This window comes from Antedon bifida, chromosome 6 (assembly GCF_963402885.1).
Source record: "Antedon bifida chromosome 6, ecAntBifi1.1, whole genome shotgun sequence".
Classification (NCBI taxonomy): Eukaryota; Metazoa; Echinodermata; class Crinoidea; order Comatulida; family Antedonidae; genus Antedon; species Antedon bifida.
In genome coordinates, this window is record NC_136231.1 from 24,557,486 (window position 1) to 24,576,906 (window position 19,421).

The window sequence follows — 19,421 nt, forward strand, 5'->3', positions numbered from 1 at the left end:
CCGCGATTTTGATTTCTTATACGGATTCCAGAGATTGCCCTACTTTGCTGTTCTACAAAGAAACAATATATTCAAAGTAAAATTTACTTTTAAAAGATTTTGTTTAGAACAAATCCTATAATGAATAAAACAGATAATAATTATAATGTATAAGATAAAACTACATTGTATAATGAAAGGAATGCCTTTATTCGTATTTTATACATATATTGTGTTTTATTCTTTCATATCCAACAGTGTATACACCAATTACAGGATGAAAATATAGATATAAATATTTAAAAAAAACATATAAAAATAACAAAAAGAAAAGCCTACAAGTTAATACAATCTAAAGATTGGCAGCAGTGTTAGAAATGCATGGAAAATATACTTAAACTTAGAAAAGGTACAATAAAATATATCTAATTCAGGATTTTGACACAGTTCATTCATTCATTCATTTATTCTTTTATTCATTCATTCATTCATTCATTCGTTTGTTCATTCGTCCATTTATTCATTTATTCGTTCGTTCATTCATAACTTCTTTCTATTCTGTTTTCACTTTCATTTCCATTCTTATTTTTACGTCCGAAACTTCAAAATATGTAATGAAATTCAAAATGAAAGTACAGTAGTCTAATTCATTAATATTCAGCAAGAGTGATCAGGCAATTACATAACTGCACACCATTAGTATTAAACCTGCTAATTACTTTTTTTAGAAATCGCTTAATCATGAAATTGTTGCTTTTCTCGATGACGTAATACTCGCTTAATGAACTGTATGAATGAATGAGAAAAATATTTAGGCATATAATTGGTACTGGTATACATCAATCTTATCTTCTATCTATTTGTATATTGACTTTTACCGATGGTGGCTTATCATTAAAGCCTTCAATAAAACATATATTAATATATAAATACTATAATCCAAACTACTAATAATAACAATAATGAATAAGAATGGGAATAAAACTTGAACTTGAATATTCAATTTACAGACATAACATTTGAAACTTTATGAATTGCCAAGAAGTAAATGCTTTTCATTTATTGTGTACTGTCATTTTATATTGATATTTGTCCATGAAAAAAAACCGGCGAAGACGAGGAAATCTGTTTGCAACATGGAGAAATAAGTGTTATCAGCATAATATCTCCATGGTCCAGCCATAGAGTTTTTTTGGTCCGATAGATGCCCTATGCCCATGGCTCTGCCTATGAGAGCAATGAAATAAAAATACAGTACAGTAATTTGAGAGATTAAATTGCTCATTTACCTGATTCTTATTTGTTTTATTTATTAAATTTTATTTTAAAAAAAAGTTAACTTCCGGTTCAATTTAAGTCGCATTGTACGTACAAAATAAGACGATCATTAGGACAGATAGTTTCTGCACGATTAGGGAAAAATTCTTTACTTTAAAAGGCCATTGATGATAGTCAGAATCAGGTGTTTATAAAAAGCGTGTTATTTTAGCACAATTAAAGCAACATCCGCTTTGTAATGAAAACCGGATAAACATAACAATGGATGTCAACATTGTCACTTTAGGATTCCTCGAAATGAACTCAAAATAAAGAGACAGAACAGAATTCGATCATTTTCAAGAATAACTTGTAATGATTTACAGTAGAAATGTATCGGTTCTACTGTATACTTGTTAATGGAACCGCTACGCAGAGGATACCCATATTAAGGGACGAGGATACTTTTGATTGGGAGAAAAACGGTTGATTCAACCTCTATTAAGGGGACAATTTCGTTTTTATGGCTTTACTGTCCCCTGAACAGGTGTACGCTTAATCGGGACACCCGTATTAAGAAAATTTGTTGGGTTTCAAAGGTATCCATTTATTAGAAGGTTCTACGGTACTTGTGTCAAAAAATGTTATGCTTTCAACCGAACTATTGCACAGATTTAGCTGGTTCAGTTCATATGCAAATTAATCAAATTTCTCATTTAAATGTTATTGAAACTTTGAGAGAGAACGTACCAAGCCCGATTTGATTCACCACGATTAAAGGATATAAAGTATCTGTTAGAAGTCTACAAAGACTTTTTAAAAATCGCTAATCGTCTGCTAAGTAGTCAGGGCGTGTTTACTATAGAAATTAACAATTGAAAGCTTTAGCGGTGTCTTTTGAGGAAATCGAACATACTGGGCGCTCCACAATGGCCCAGTCAGCTGTTTTGCCCCTCCCACTGAGTTTTCGCGCGAGCTTATACAAGATTTGGAACCAGTGGAAATCTCCGTATAATTACAAGTCAATCAATATCGGCATCTTCAAAGCAGCGTGAAGGCGAAAATGCTAATTACAGCCCGTTAAACTTGTTGATAATTAGTGTGAGCGTCACTCTCTTTAGTTAACGATTCTTCCCATTGTATTTTGTACGACTGTCTTCAATGCCGTATTGAATGTATTGTTACTGAAATGTCAATCTTTACTAATGGCATCCAATACAGGAAGTGGTACTATTAAATAGATAAACCCATAGTTTTATTTCAGTAACTTAGAGGGGCAACCCGTGTCTGAGATTTTACGTACAAAGAAGGTGATGTTTATATAAAAATAAAGATAAATCAAACATATGCTTGCTTAACACATTAAGTCAATGTAAGAAGACAGAAGGAAGTATCATTGTAAAATCCATCGACCGTCTTAGAGAAAAGGACTGTATGAATCTAACAAACTGGTTCTGTTTATATATTTTTTAATTTAAAACTAAAAGTATACTAATATTAATAATCATAGTTAACTGAAATTATATGAAAGAAATGGACATAAAAAGATAGATAGGTCTATGTTGAATCTGTCCATAAACCGATCGTCGTTGTATACTTAATTTGATTTAGATGAAATCGTTGTATAACTTAATATTGTATTATAATACTTGGATTTAGATGAAATTTGTTTCTAAGGCAACGTAGCTTTTTCAAAATTCAGGCACAAACTGGACTCAACCTGACCATGACTCCATTTTAAATCCCTAAAAGTGGGACAAAAAGCTACAATATAAACCGATTACCGTAACCTATGTACCCGATATAAAATATAGGCTTAGTCCGATTGGCCTGAATTTAGAATTATGATTAAAACGAAACGAGACAATTTTTACAGTTTCTAAACATTACAACCCATATTAATTTAGCCTATAATATTGATCATCATTATGATTAGCGCGCCGTCGATCACATTATGGTCACGCGTCGATAACATTATTATAATGATTGCTAATGCGGTCATACCAATAAAAAAGAAACCCTTAAGTCGTAAAGACACACGCTTTATGATTAAATAAATTGAGCAACGATTTACCACAAATGACATTATAAACTCATCTGTGATCTTCCAGTGCCGTGTGACATTGAATCAATGTCGATTTCGGGGTATGGCAGTTGCAAAGTGCTTAACGTTGTATAATAATCACGAACTTAACTTCACAAAATCATTTTTTTTCACTCAATAAATAAATCAGGATGATTATCGAGTCGTTGTTAAATTCAAGATTCAATTCCAAATTAAAAATATATATGCATAAATAAACATGATTGTATAACATTTAAAATATATAAAATGTGACAATAAATGATTTAAACAAAGAAAAGTGCGAAATTCAAGAAGCAAGTCTTATAAAAGAAAGAACCCCCATTTAAATATCAATTTTATTAAATATATGAAAGTCAGCTCTTAAATAATAATTGCAAAAAACACTAATACTATGCAAATTCAAACAAATAAAGTTCTGATTCTACAATGTGCAGATTTAGGTTTTAGTTTTACAATTTTCACCATTGTGTAACCTGATCCAGTAAGGCAAAAACATCCATAGGCGTGTAGGGGGATGGAGTACCGGTTGAAGGCATCCGAGCAAACAAAAACTCGTTCTATTCTCAGCATAAACACCATCGCGATCCCTTCATTAACCTTTTTTTCTGTGTTGGTCAAAGTAATGTATAGTATGTATAAATGACGAATTAAATTTTCCAGTTTCTATAAAAAGTGTTTGTATTTTTGCCGTAAAAAATTGAATTACTGGTATATTTCTCAAATTCATATAACTGTCCTGTAGGGATTAGCAGATAATCCATGGACTTAATCCAAAGTGTTTGCCATAATCCTAAGAGTTCAGCTCATGGCTAACTTAAGACCACGTCCTAAGGTGAGTATTTAGTTAATCGGTTTGCTTTAGTTTTAATGATTTTGATAAAATAAACAAATAAATAAAATTATAATGGGGCCCTAACAGTAGGTTATGTTACCAAGGGTCAAAGGTTATATCGGGGCATTGAAACTTACTTTCTCAAACATTCACATAATCACGATTTACCGGTGATGTTTTACTATATTTTTGTAAGATGAAAAAGTCAATGGGTGGCTTATTACTATTACACGTATAGGAATGTTTTAACGTCTTAGCCAAGCGGGTGGCTCAGGCGACAAAGCACCAAATTTGAGACGAGAACGATATCATATGGTAGGCCTAAGACCGGAGTAAAATACCTGAAATGCTAGACGAACAGACTATTTCAATCGTGTTTTTCTTTTGTTTGATTGCCGCCAAGGTGCTAGGTAAATGTGTTAGCAATAACTTCTTGAAGAATAAAGCAAATTGAATTGCCTTACTGAACTTAGCCTGGGCGACCTGTAAAGAATAAGGATGGTGACCTGTTCGCAGGTTCCATTTGTAAACATGCCTAGGGGCCTATTAAACTACAAACTTCTTCATTAATATATTATATTTCCTGTACAATATAGTAGCCTACGTAACGAATTTATCTTCTCTATATTGTTCAAATAGGCATGGGCAACTAGCACAGGATCCATACTTATCAATGTAAAATGCCTAGTTTAAAATGGCGTTCCACTTTTCCACTTTTTTCAACAATTAATGTGTTTTCAAAAACTTTATATAATGTAATTTGTAACCGAGTCAAATATGCCATCAAATAGCATGCTGTACTAATAGTTCAATGTCCGTATTAAAATACGAAACATAGTTATGTTATTATAGAATTATTTAGCAAGCGTAAATGAAGGAGAATAAAACCGTAATAAATCATTATGAAAGGCGTAATCGTCGTATCACAAATTTTCTTGGCATAATTATTAAATGAATTGACGTGTATGCCTAATTGTTTCCCTGTTACCGTCCTCCATATTGGGTTAATGAAATGGCCCCGTAGAGCTCATGTACGCGTTGGAGGGTGTCAAATCCCGTGTTACCCATAAATCAATAAGGCAAATTATGGACTGGAACAAAAATAAAGTTTGCCTATGGGGAGTTCACTCCATGTTGCCTTCACAATTCTTGCCTTGCTAGGGTAAAGCAACGTTTGTACTAGGGTCGAGACAAACAAATAAATCGTTCAATACCATTGTGCCATAACATTGTAAATAAAAGATAAACCAAATTGTTTTATAACTTTTATATATATTTATACTTTGTCGTACCAAGAGTTCACTCTTGTCGTACTGTATGATTTAACATGAAGCAAGGGGAATGATATAGAGGGCGATATTGAAAATGTTATTTTAGCAGAATGGCAGTACAGTACTGTACTTCCTACTAGTATTTATTTATTTATTTATTTTATTAAAACATATTTAGGCAGGATAACATAATTCAGAAAAGAAAAGATCACAAAATTTCTGTTTTTCAATATGGTCCTGCAATGAAACAACTAAAAAAAAAACACAAGAAAAATAGAAAGAAAAAAAGACAATCAGTGAATATAGAACGTTAAGATGGGAAAACTGTAAAGGCCTACTATATTATGTTCCCTTCACTGTCTGAAATGACAAATCTGTAGTACTCTGTTTTGTTTGTCTTTTAAACACTAAATTAAGTATTAATAACTAGAAACATAATGATAATGCCATAAGGCAAATTTGCTATAATTACTATAATCACTGCATCGACATTATTATGTTACCATGTCTGGTTATCAAGGTTGTAAAATGTTTAAAAACTGCAAAATTATATAATTTCCTGATAAATTATTGGTAATTAATTGGCGAACCTTTCATGCATATTGTAATTGTAACATGTATACACCACCAGAAACTACGAGTCGTTAATATTCGTCTCGTCTCGTCTCGTTGAAATAATGGATCGAGAAATGTGACTGAGGTAAACCATGGAGAAATTGTCTTCCACACTTCTAACCACATCTATAGTCAAATACTTCTGCAAACACGAGGGCCAATAGAGAACCCTAAACTGTTATTCAAACATTGCATTTTCCTCATTTTTAAAGAATTTTAAAATTGAGAAATATAATAAATTGAATATAACCTGTAAAGACAAAGGAGTTTGTGAAAAAAAAATCGATTCAAAGTTAAAATACCACTGATCACATACCGGTAACCAGGATGTTCTTCAGAAAAGGTCACTAACCTCTTAGATTAATTCCACGTATAGTTCAATTGTGAACGCATCGTTAGAACATCTTTAACTCATCAAACATTAGAAATGGAGTTTCGGCGTCTCATAGTTCTCTAAATTTATATTTAAATTAAATACAAAAATAAAGAGTGAGATTGAATCTCTATTATTAATATTTCTCCTGGCTACATTATTTACTTATACTAATCATATAGATATAACACAACATTGATCAAATCGGGCAAGACGTCATTATCCTGCCATTGGGCCTATAATTAACCAGGTAACATATTAACATTAAGACTTTATAGCACATTTCTATGATAAACTCATATTGTTTGAAAAGTATTTGATGGTTTTTTTTAACTAATTATAGTGATGCAAATGTTTATTACTCGGTAAATTGTTCCAGAAAATTGGTCAGTCTATGGAAAACGAGTGGTCAGCAAATGTCTTTCATTAGAACAAAATGAATCGTGTGAATGAAAACAATTAAAATAAAAGGCTAAGTAAGGTATTTTAAGGAGCAATACCAAGTATAAAAGTAATAACGGTTTTGGGACCAAAAACGTCACCGGTTGATTATGTTATTCCTCATGAAATCCACAAAGATACGCTATTTTTTACATGTTTTTTAGACAAAACTTCGAGGATATATATTAATTAGTGTTTTTTGCCTGCTGTGTTTACACATCAGGCAAAGAACATTAATTCTAAACCGCCAGGTGATATTTTATTTATTAATGGTAATCAGGATTTAAACTTCTTCCCTATTTAATTTTAGAGTTGAACCTTAACATCTGTGTGCCATGGTATACTCCCTCCATACGTGTTTTCAAATGACTCGCCTTGAAATGTTGCCGCAATGGTTGAAACCTACATTTTTGGAAAAGTTTGAATTGCAATCTATTTGTTGTTTTTGAATAAATATAGGCCAGGTTATAAACGGAAACCACTCGTTGTAACCTACAAGAGAGCAGTGTGCAAAGTGAGGTTCAACCTCACCCTTAGGCCGGCAGTACCGGTACATCACCACAAAAAGGCAGGCGTTATTGCGTTTTGCATCATACGTTCACACCAGGCATATAGGCCTACGGAACATGCAATTGACATTATTTTTAATGTGTACCATCCCTAACGTGTTTCAATCAGGCACAGGTTCTTTTCTATCCAATTACCAGTAGGTTACTCGCTACAAACATTACCATTGTACCATAAATACGTATAGGCCTACTCGTTTTTGCGAACCACATCTGGGTGACGGCGGCGTTCTCACGCCCAGCAGCAACAGTTGCGTACCATATGTACTGCACTTGCCACACTCGGGCTCCTACTGACACAATTCGGGAAAATCAAAGCGAAATAAACTGTAACAACAACAATTGTCATAGATCATTCGGTATAAATTATGAACGTTTTTGATAGTAAGCCGCGCCAAAGCTATTACTGTTCAAAATAATTAAAATCAATTACCGAAATATGGAGGACAGTGTCTATATCAGTAGAATTGGAGTCACCGCGACTCGGTTGAGTTTTGCCACAACAAAGTGTTTACCAATAAGTTCACGTGTTGTCATCATTGTATATTTCTCGTCGCAGGAGGGTATCCAGCGTCTAATATTACAATCTGATATTAATATTAATAAAGTGACAATGAGGTGCGCTCACCTCATCACTATTGGAAAATATTTAAAAGCTATATATTTTGCGGAGTATTGTAAACACAATTGTATTTCAATTATTATTTTAATCATCATTATGGCTATAGATCTTTGATCTTTGTCATAAATAAAGAATACAAAAATAAATATATAAAACTGAAAAGCATTAGGTTGAAAAGCATGGCAAACATTTGACCTAGTATATATATATATATATATATCAGGTTGTAACAAAAAATAAGTAACTTAAATTAAGTTAAGGTTTGTGTAAATAAATTGCTCCATGCTTCTAGTAACGTTCTGACACCAATCAATATGTTGATATAGGTTAACTAAGCATTCTTAATTATAATTACATCACCTTGTAATCGAGGCTAGTATTAACGTTGCAATATTTATAGAGGGCAGCAGAGGTCTTATACGATTCTGTATTGACTCTCACCGTACGTTAAGCTCTGTATACACTATCAAACTAGTTTGACAAAAAAGTGTGTTGTGCCCAAATATGGTAGTGATATGCTCAAATATGGTAGTGATATGACATATATGGGCACATCACATTTTGTTGTCACATAATGTTTAATAGTGTAGACAGAGCTTTACAGTATTGTCACACATAGAAAACAAATAACAAATAACAGAACGAAAACAAAATATATATCATGCACAACACCCTCACACACCATCAAACTGTTTTCTTTACCTTTTTCGTACAGTAGAAGACACGTTGTATAAAACAATGTTGATTAGTAACTAATGCTATTGTATTACAAATCTTAATTATTTTTTGTTGATCTAATACGATAACAAATAATTGTAGTGTGTACGACCTTTTCAGACACCTGATTCGTTAAATTATTAAATTTTAGGAATATTATCTCACGAAATATATAATAAATAATAAGCTAAGTGAATTTTTTTTTCATATACTACATTTTTGTGTGTATTAGGCCCTATGCATTATTTAATTTAGAAATTAATTTAGACGAAGGTTATAACGGTAGCAGGTGAGAACAAGGGTTGGAGTACTTAGTAATTAAGACAAGGATGTACCGAATATAATTATCTATATGACCTATCGGTCTGTCCCATTATTGTTCAAATTGATCCGTCAGTGCGGACACACATTGTTTGTTTGGCAAAATCAAAAGGTAGTTTACCAAGCATTTGCTCAATCATACAAGAAATGTAATTTTAATCACTTCATCTATATAGACAGCGTATAAAAAAAGAAAACAATATGAAAACTCTCATTAATATTGATGAATTTTAGTACATGATTTAAACGTAATTATGAAGCAATGTATACGGATTCTGATTTTCTATAATGCAGGTGTATTCATTAGACAGCGTCAATTATACATTAAAGACGTTATTTGTAAGATTTCAGCTACCGTTCTATTTCAATTCGCTGGGGTTTAGCCTACACTAGGACGATAACGCTCGACGATAAATAGATAAACATACATTTTTCTGACATAAAACAGTTTTCATTCTAGCACTATAGGATAATCATCTATGCTGTCTTTGATAGAATAAATATTTCTTTAAATCCAATTAAATGACGTCATGATCAATAAAAACAATAAAATCGTTGTGTTGTCACGATATTTATTTCTCTTACTACTAATCATGACGTCATTTGATTGGACGTGTGAAAATATTATTATTATGGTTATACTATATAGTTCTATAGGATAACAACTTTTTAGATCTCTTTTGTTTTATGTATGAAAAATGTATGTTTATCTATGTATCGTCGATCATTATCGTCCTTAAAGTTTCTTTCAACTAGAACGTAACGCACCACCCTAACTTTTTAATATAAAACATCAACCATCACAATTATATTTAATATTATCAATGGTCTGTCCGTCCGTATCCCTTCTTTAATTCATATCATGACTACCATAGGATAGAATAAACCGTCTTAATTACGCGTTATATAATTAACAAGTATACATTTGCATTTCCAATTCCTTATGACAAATATTTGACATGGATTAAATTATTGATTTCTATACGAAACCACAAAAAAAACCCCAACTTTGTTTATTCTATGTTCAATTAAGATAGTGCACATGGAAGTCCAATTACATGAGAGATACACGCCACAAATTGAAGATGACGTAAGACTAACACATAATTATATTTAATATTTATTGGGTGGTGGTGGTATGAAATTGGAAAAGCTCGACATTCCTGATTGGATAAGAGCTATTATCTTCTTGAAAGAAAACAGGTAAGATATATATCTTTATTCTGACAACCAATCACAACGATGTTCAGCAGTTAAGTCACCTGTGGTTAAGTGGCAGAAATTAATACTATATTTCAGTCTTGTTCCAATCCCCCTCTGTCATATTCCGCGTTAGTATCCAGGTAAACCGCCGGTGAATAATCAGAACATTATAGGCCTTATGCACGAGAGTCACACATGAAGAGCATTTGAAATTGAAGGTAGGTTCATGATATTTATACACATTCATCAGTTAAACAACATACAACATTAAGAAGTGCAAATCGTCGGATATCGCAATGTAATAAACGTTCGTCGTTTGATGTCGGTTGGTGAAATTAAGGTTTATTTCTAATACCAGTTAGATAATTCCTTTTTATACTGAATATTAATGATTTTTAAGTCTATTGGTTTTTAGAAAACGTTCTAAGGTATGCTATGTATTTTAATATGATCTCATTAGTGAACATTCATAAGCCTCCAGTCACTCCCCTCTCCCGTGAGGGATACGTGTTTTACCAGTATTAGCAATGTATGTTTACTTGTTGAGAGCGCGGCATGTCAGACTAAAGCTATGTCTACACTATAAAACTAGTTTGATTTTTACTTCCCAAAAAAAAAACACTGAAAAAAACGAAAATAGGATAATCATTTATATTGTCTTCGATGAAAACAATACTGTTTACAAATCCAATTAAATGACGTCATGATCAATAAGACTAGATCTATAATATCATTAACATTTGTATTGTTCTTATAACTGATCATGACGTCATTTGATTGCAGGATTTATATACTGTGCTTGTATCCTTAGGCAAGATACTCTCATTGCCTCGTCCTTCGGATGGAACATAGAGAGATACATTGAGCATGTGCACAATAAAGACTGGTGGGATACAGTCTTGTACTGAAGATGTCACCCTGCAGTATATCGAAATAATAGGAATGCCTTTACTCCCCGTGTGCTACCACACGCGTTACATTACCTATCCGGATGAGTATTCAATTTCAATATCGTAATCAATAATATAAAATACATTAAATTACTGATAAATTAGCTGGATACATATTAAGTGCTATGTTACCATGCAATTCACCAAATTTGGATTTTGCACGCGAAATGATTAGTTAAAGTGCATGCGACCAAGCCTTTGAGTTTAGTATAATATTTTGGATTCCAGTTTAATAAGTGCTTACTATAAGAATAATACAGTGACGTTTGTATAATAATTAGCAATTATTATAACTGTAACGTTTGTATTTTGAGTATATATAAAAATAACACAGTGCATGGAAACTCAATTTCACAATAACATCGTTGTAAATAGGATAAGAACACGTCGACGCAATGTATCAACGCAAAAGCTCGGTTCCTAATTACCAATTATCACAAACACGATGGATCACCCGAAAAATCACTTGTGATCGGTCAACCCACTTGCGTTGTGCCTACGTCATTGCGTTCCGCCCTAGATGGCGCAAACATTACGTACCATTATGTGAGCACCGTGCTGCAATCCTTACACTTGCAAAACGACAGCTTACGGAAAATCAAATCAAAAATTAATTAACTAGACTGCGATACTTCCTGAGCCTAGACCATTACCTACTTCTAATCAGACATTATGTCCAATATGAATTATATAAATGTCAATTCATACAATAATTAATTAACAAGCTGAGGGGGAGGAATACAAAAATCCCTATTCAATAATATAGGCCTAGCGGTAATGAAATTGATGCTGCAAACTGCTCGCGAAACCACCGGTTGGTAACCCGCCAAAATGGACAAACTCACGTATACGCATACGTATCCGTGTCACAACACGTATACGGATACGTTTGAATGTATAGCATTTTTTCTTTTTATGTACCGTTGGGCCTAGAGGTTTAAAGGTATGTAGACGTAGGAGGTAGGTATAGCCTAGTATTGTCTAAAGGCCTAGGAAACATGTTTTACTTCTTTGTCGTTTTCTTGAAACTTTTTAATTCCAAAACATAGGCCTACCGAATTTCCTTGAATATGTTTTGTTTAAGTTTTGCTGGTAAATGTGATTTGTGCCACGTTTAACAACTTAATTTTCAATAAATAAATCTTTAACGTGTTGAATGCAATCCACACGTCGAAACGCATCGAAAGTCGTTATCACGTACGGTATTGATGAATGTCGTCACGCTACATGTGTGACGTAGTACGCGAACAGAGGTTGCCCATACGCACGCTGATCGCAGTGGTGAAGAGAGACTGTTGGAAAGACATTTCCGTACGTTACGGCATGGATTAATGAATTCATTAATCCATGGTTACGGTGTCGGTGTGTTTTTGTTTTGGCTTCTTCCCCATGTGAATCACTCTTTATTTGGTCTAATAAATGACGTCTGAAAAATGCAGAATAGATTCCATTCCAATCTCGATTTATTTCAATATTTCTTAACCAACCGAAATTAACCTGATCTGAGTAATAAATCTAGGGTATTGCATGTAATTCTTAATTATTTCTTCTTGTATAGGCCTATTGTTATTCAATTTGGACCAGATAAATGAATGAACGAACGAACGAATGGACGTGATTCAGCATGTCTTATTAAATTACAAAAAAACAAAAACATTTAGGTTTATCGTGATGTTTTCATGGTCGATTTCTATTTTCCCCCTTAATGATACATTTTTGTGCGAAAGGATATTTACATTTGCAACAATTAGGCTACTTTAAGCATGTTTTCCATTGGCGAATATATTCGCGCGAATCGAACATTCTTTAGTTATGATTGGTTACGCATTTTCCACGTCACAAAAAGTAGATGAAAATATCAATACGCATGCGCATTAGTGAACACTTTCGATTTTCGCAATTCGTGTGGAAAGCCGGCTTTTATGCCGTTTATTTCCATCATATGATCTAGATTCTAGACAAGCGTATAATGCATAACAGCAGAATATTAAAAAGAACGTTAAAAAATAATCGATTTTAATAAGTTGCAGAACGTTTTATGTGATAACATTAGGTTATAGTGTAAATATTTGGGCCTACAGCAACCAGCAATTGTGATGAATAGCCAATGCGTTATCAGTCGGAGAGCCGCGTTGGGAAATATGACCGTTATCGCTGAATTTTCGACTTCGCATGACGTCATAAATTTTAGAAGCCCTCTCTCGGCACAGAAGCGTCAACGTTTCGCGCGAAAACATTAGCATAAAGTATACGTTATTTAATAGCTGTTTAATAAACATTAGTAGGCGAAAAATTAACCATATATGGTAAGATCAGTTCCTTATATGTTTAAGATGTCGCAGGTCACCTAATTTTCTGAATAATTTGTTGGATTTGTTGTCAGCGACAATTTCTTTCCAAAGTTCGTGTGCGTCCGTCAAAACTGAAGTTTTCTAACAGGTGTTTGTTTACAAATTTTCCATTAGTGGGATTTGCATCCCATACAGTGAATTACCAAAAAACCGACGTATATGGATAGAGTAAGTATCAATAGTCTGTTTTACGTTAAAATTGGCTTGAAACCCTATTTAAGCTTCCTATAGCGAACATTTTAAAAAAGGTCCTCATGTCATATAATGTTACGTCTCGCGGCACTAGTTCCGTCGTGTGTGGTGCATGGTGCATGGTGTGTTGATTGTGGTTGTTGTAGGTGAGTATATGCACGACCTGGTGGATCGTTGTCGTATTATATCGGCCTAGGCCTAGTAACATGTTCTGTTAATAATTTAAATACTTTAGTTACAATTTAGTTTTATTAAAGTATCGTTACAATCCTACTCTATATTGAAGATGCATTGGGAAGTTTTAAAAAGATAATTAAGCAAATCGCAGCCTGATACAGGTATAGGCCTACCTATTCTATATAGTTAAATATTTATTTATAGTAAAATTATTGACAACTGAGGGGTACAATTTATTTATAATATTAATAATTATTACAATAAACAGACATAAGGAAATTTTGTATTTGCTGCTTTTTCATGGTAGGCCTATATCTGAAAATGTTTTCAGGTTGTTGAATAATTATACTGTAACGATGCAATGTTTTGTTCATATCATAGTGACAATTATTTAAATAGTTTCATTCATTACATTTCAGCTATTCATTTTCATTTTAGGTTTTTTGTTGGTATCAAGACTCGACGATTTTCTGTCTCGTTCTTCAATATGAGGTTGGAAGCTGTAATGGTTTTCTCGATTTCAATATCATTGCTGCAGCTGATAGTTTTTCATTTTATTCGCTAATAATAATATAACATATACATTCATACGCATTTAAGTTTTAGAAGCGTTTCAGATCAGTCAATAATAAGATATAAATTAAGTTGCAATTGATTGATTGATTTACTTTATTAACCAGAGTCACACAGATACATACAATATAAACATATAAAACAATCATAAAATCAGTACAACCGTAAGACTCACGTAAGTTAATATGATATAGGCCTAGCTAGTTTGTTATGTTTGATGAACAAGGTGCTATTTAAATAATATATACAGTAGTAGTATTTACTATTTATATCAGTATTGTTTGAAAGATATTTGTATTAAAAACTGCTTTTTCACATTCTGTATACGTAAAAAAAAAATTGGTTGCTTGTGTGAAATGCAAGTTGTATCTAATAAAGTAATATTTATATACAAGTGTGACATTTACTGCCAGATACTGAAATACTGAGTACCAACCAATCACTGTAACAATACTCAAGTAAATGATGGACTTATATTTTTATATCTTGGTTTCAGCTGGGCCCATAATTATCTTTTTTTAAAACATGACCATATAAAAATACACGTTTGAGTCTCTGAAACAAACATGCCCGATTTTATAAAACATTCCCCATATATAAATTGAAAATGGGTTATTTTTTTTTATTTTTCCATTTATTGTTTTTTTAACAGTTTTTTATTTGTTCTGGGCCTAGTTTCTCCTTCAGGCTTCTTCAGGCTTCTTCTTGCTTGGTATATGAGCAGAGCTGGGATAGACCTACCACCAGCCTAGACTATATAATACCCAGCTACTATTATTAACACTCACTAGGGTAGGCCTACCTATCTAATATTAGTATTATATCAGAATTACTCAGCCTAGCTAGGCCTAGAAAATACTATTTTTAGGCCTAGCTAGGCTAGAAATCAAGTAAGTAATTATAGTAGGTAGCCTTTCCTAGCTCAGAAACCAAATAGAACAATAATCGGGGAGCAAATTGAAATCTTAGGCCTATGACGTAATACGCCTGCATGAAAACCGTATTGAACACAGACACGATTCGGTCCGGGACGATTCGTACCAGCTTCGTAAAACGTAAACAAAGTTTCAAAATGGCGATTTTTCGATCGAAACAGAACAGAAATGTAGTAGGTTTGGTTTGATTAGTGGGAGTTGCATCCCAAGAAAGCTTAAAATTAGATTTTTATTTTAATAGATAGCTTAATAGTTTATCTTGAAAGGATTTTAAATTCGCTTTGAAACCTTATCTAGAAAATATGAAATTTAATGATTTTTTACCATCATTTAAAAAAAAATTAAAGTAAAAAAGTTTATACATAAAATAATGATATTTCTTGAAACAAAAAATCTGTGGAATTTAGATCACAGTTTTTATTATTATTTACGCTTGTAGTTCAACTATTGAAATACGTTTATTGATTTCATTTAATATCAAAATTATACCATTTTCTAAGTGTACTAAAATAGCAAAAATTCCAACATTTTCCACGAAGCGCGCCCTCACAATGAATGAAATCAGTGATGCGTTACCAACGCGGCTTTCCGACTGTTATTAGATTGACTGTGAAGGAATTCGTCAAGGTGGATGTCTTAATTGACTCATATTTAATATAGTATAAAAGCAGCAAGTGTTGTGAACATTCGGAAAATCGCCGAGAAGTATGCTCTGTTGGTTTCAAAATTGTATTAATTTATCCTTCATTTAATTCGTTTACGATAAAAGGCAATAGAAAACAATCATACCAGAATACATGTTATCTTCAAACGTTGTTATTACTGCTGCGTATAATTTAAGTTGAAGTTGTGGAGAGAGGGGGTGGGCGGTATTGTGTAGTGATGTGTGTAATATAGTCACTTCATTTTCCTATGAAATTGCTAATTTCCTTTCTTTGTGCATCTTATATACGTTTGTCGTTCTTACAACTAGGCATACACCAAAATACAACCTTACGGGGTTATGTTTTATATTGTTTTTGTTTATTGTTGTTTATAATATAGTTATGGTCAAGATATTGATGACCATTTCATTTTTTGGTAGCTTATTAGTGTCGTATATGCACAGGCGATTATAAAATTATTATTATTATCATCATCATTTCAGGTTAATTGTGCGTAAATGATGGCTGAACCTGAGCCCGAACCGCCACAGGCTTCGGCTTCTTCCGAACCCGAGCCTACATCCGAGCCAGAATTCACGGATGCTGTCCAATGGATCCTTGTTGTGATTGCAGTCATCTTTATTATTGTTGGTACGATCGGTAATTCATTAGTAATCCTGACAATTGTACGTATGACAAGTAAGTAGCCATATCATAACATTAAGTTGAGTTAAAACAACAAGAAACAAGTACGCATCTAATCAGTCAGCTACGACACAGTATCATTATGATAATAATATCTTGGTATAATAATACTAATATAATAATACGGAAATGGATGCATGCATCGAAGGTGAAACATAAATACCATATTTATTTGAATAAACGCCTCCCTCGAATAACTCCCCCCCCCCCCACCCCCTCATTTGAATAACCACCCCCACCCAACCCCTTATTTTGAATTAATTTCCGCTCCTTCAAATAAACGCCCCGGGGGCCTTTATTTACACACAATATTGTATTATAACACATTTCTATTTGTAGTGGAATTCATTGACTTCCATGATCTTGACCAAGACTTGTTACTGTGTTTTATCACTTCTTGGTGATATTAATTGTGTTTTATTTTTTAGGGAGAATTTATTTCATTATACATGTTACCATATAACACCCCAACAAATATGCCTACGTAAGCACTTAGTATTGCGGGTTGATACTAATGTCCACATGACGGATATTATCAACAGCTAAAGGTCTAATTTAACATTTCTTCCGTTGCAATCTATTTCTGAAGATTCTTTGTATTGTTATTAAGCCATCATGTAATATTAAACAATCAACTAATTATATCAAAGGAAGGCGTCCTTATCAAATAAGGCCATTTCTAATATTTAATATACGGTAAACGTATATTGTTGGTGCAGATTACATCTATACTTCACAATACGCACATAATGTAGGTGTTATGGGTAATACTTTTTGTAGTTCGTATTATCAGTACCGTAGTATACGTATGAAACGCGATATGGGCCAAAATCTTTTTACAAATATTACGGTCTAGAACTTAATATTTTGGTACAAATCGAAGCAATCAACGTTATAAAAGCTTTCTCGAACATTGAAAACACAGACATATAGAGTATACTTTCATGCATATCACTGTTTGAATTACAGTTTTATATTTGCATAATGCAAATTGTATTCAACAAGATTAAGATCTTTGTATTTCGGTTATTTCCGACCATTAACCTAACCCGCCATGATATAGGACCACATGTAATACTCATGAGATGCTGTAATTACAGAGTTTGCTATGACTAATCAAATATTTTATATGCGAAGATACAGCACTGAAAATAATGATAATATTATTATTATATTATATTACTGATAGAATCGAGTCTAGATTAGAAAATGAACTTGATAATATACAATTGTAATGGAATGTGATATTCACAACATTGCATAAATGTACAATCAATACCAAACTTAAACACTTTCAATATAGATTTATTCACCGTATTATTTATACTAACTATTTTCTACATAAGATATCAATTGTTGAATCACCAATTTGTGAATTTTGTTTGGAAAAAGAACAAACTTTATTACACATGTTTGTTGAATGCAAAGTAATTCGTATCCTGTGGATGAAAATACAATTTATTATTGAACAAATTTGACTTTAGATACAGAAAGGATATGTTTTGGTATTGAAAATAATCAATTAATAACTTAATACTGATTGCAAAGCTGTACATTTATACCTGCAAAGTTACCGGACAAAAACCTCACATAAATTACTTGGATGAGAGTTATAGAGAAATTGAAAAGTAGCCTACATTGTTTTTTAAAATAGCTAAACTTTTATTTCGCACCTTTTTTTGTTTAAATAAAATCTGTTTTGACATTTTGTATAATAATAGCCATATGTTTTGTATCTATCTAAAAGGTTACTTATTCTTATTTTGTATTAATTCGTAATGTAACCGAGTAATGTAAATTATATTGTTTTATAAAATGAAATACAGGAAATAAATTGAATTAAATAAAAAAAAATTGAAAAAAATTAATATTACAATAATTCGAATTATTTTGTTTACAGATCGATCGATAACCGAGATATTTCTGACATCATTGGCGGTTGCGGATCTTCTCGTCTGCATAGCCTGTATTCCTCTACTGATTGTTGGCATCACTGTACACAGTGGTCACACTGGCTTCTCATACATACTCGAGCAACAGATATTTTACTCATCTTCGGTCGCATCTATTCTAAATCTTACCGCCGTTGCTATAGACCGTCATGACGTAATCATGAATCCGATGAACCGTAAAATAACGGTGAAAAGATGTAAATACGTTTTGGTGGCTGTTTGGGCAATCTCTCTTTTAGTTGCCGTGGTGATCTACTTCATCCCGTCGAAATACGAATGGATTCTTCTTGGTTTGTTCCTGTTTACTCCGTTGTATCTCATGATTCACTGTTATGTGAAAGTTCTCAAGAAAGCAAAGGAATCGGCAGAAAAGGTCTTGTCTGAAAAAAAAAATGGCGGCGCAACGAAAAAGAAGGGTCGTGTGGATAAAACTGTTCGAATGGTTGTTGTTATTGTGGTCATGTTTTGTGTCAGCTGGATTCCATCTCTGATTGTCCGTTTCTTAAAATACACCATAGACATTGAGGACTTGCTTTTAGCAGTGTTAGAAATCTCATCATGTCTAGTAGCGTATGGTGGCAGTTCGCTCAACTTTCTTGTCTACGCATTTATGAGTAGAAAGTTCAAGAACACAATGATGCAGGTAAATAATAATCTGG

The 19,421-nt window shown here is 32.8% G+C and overlaps 1 protein-coding gene across 4 annotated transcripts in view; it reads left to right on the forward strand.

Annotated features, from left to right (window-relative positions):
• The window catches only part of LOC144844213 (prolactin-releasing peptide receptor-like), a 45,398-nt gene that overhangs the window by 23,767 nt on the left and 2,210 nt on the right, over window positions 1–19,421 (forward strand). The window contains exons 1-3 of one of the 4 annotated variants that reach the window (XM_078700988.1): window positions 10,386–10,501; window positions 16,609–16,804; window positions 18,711–19,405. In XM_078700988.1, coding sequence (XP_078557114.1) covers window positions 16,624–16,804; window positions 18,711–19,405 — 876 coding nt within the window. In that variant the 5' untranslated portion in view covers window positions 10,386–10,501; window positions 16,609–16,623. Of the gene's footprint in view, window positions 1–10,385; window positions 10,502–15,240; window positions 15,319–16,065; window positions 16,167–16,608; window positions 16,805–18,710; window positions 19,406–19,421 lie in introns of those variants that run through there. The other 3 variants (XM_078700990.1, XM_078700991.1, XM_078700989.1) reach the window with 3 other exon arrangements.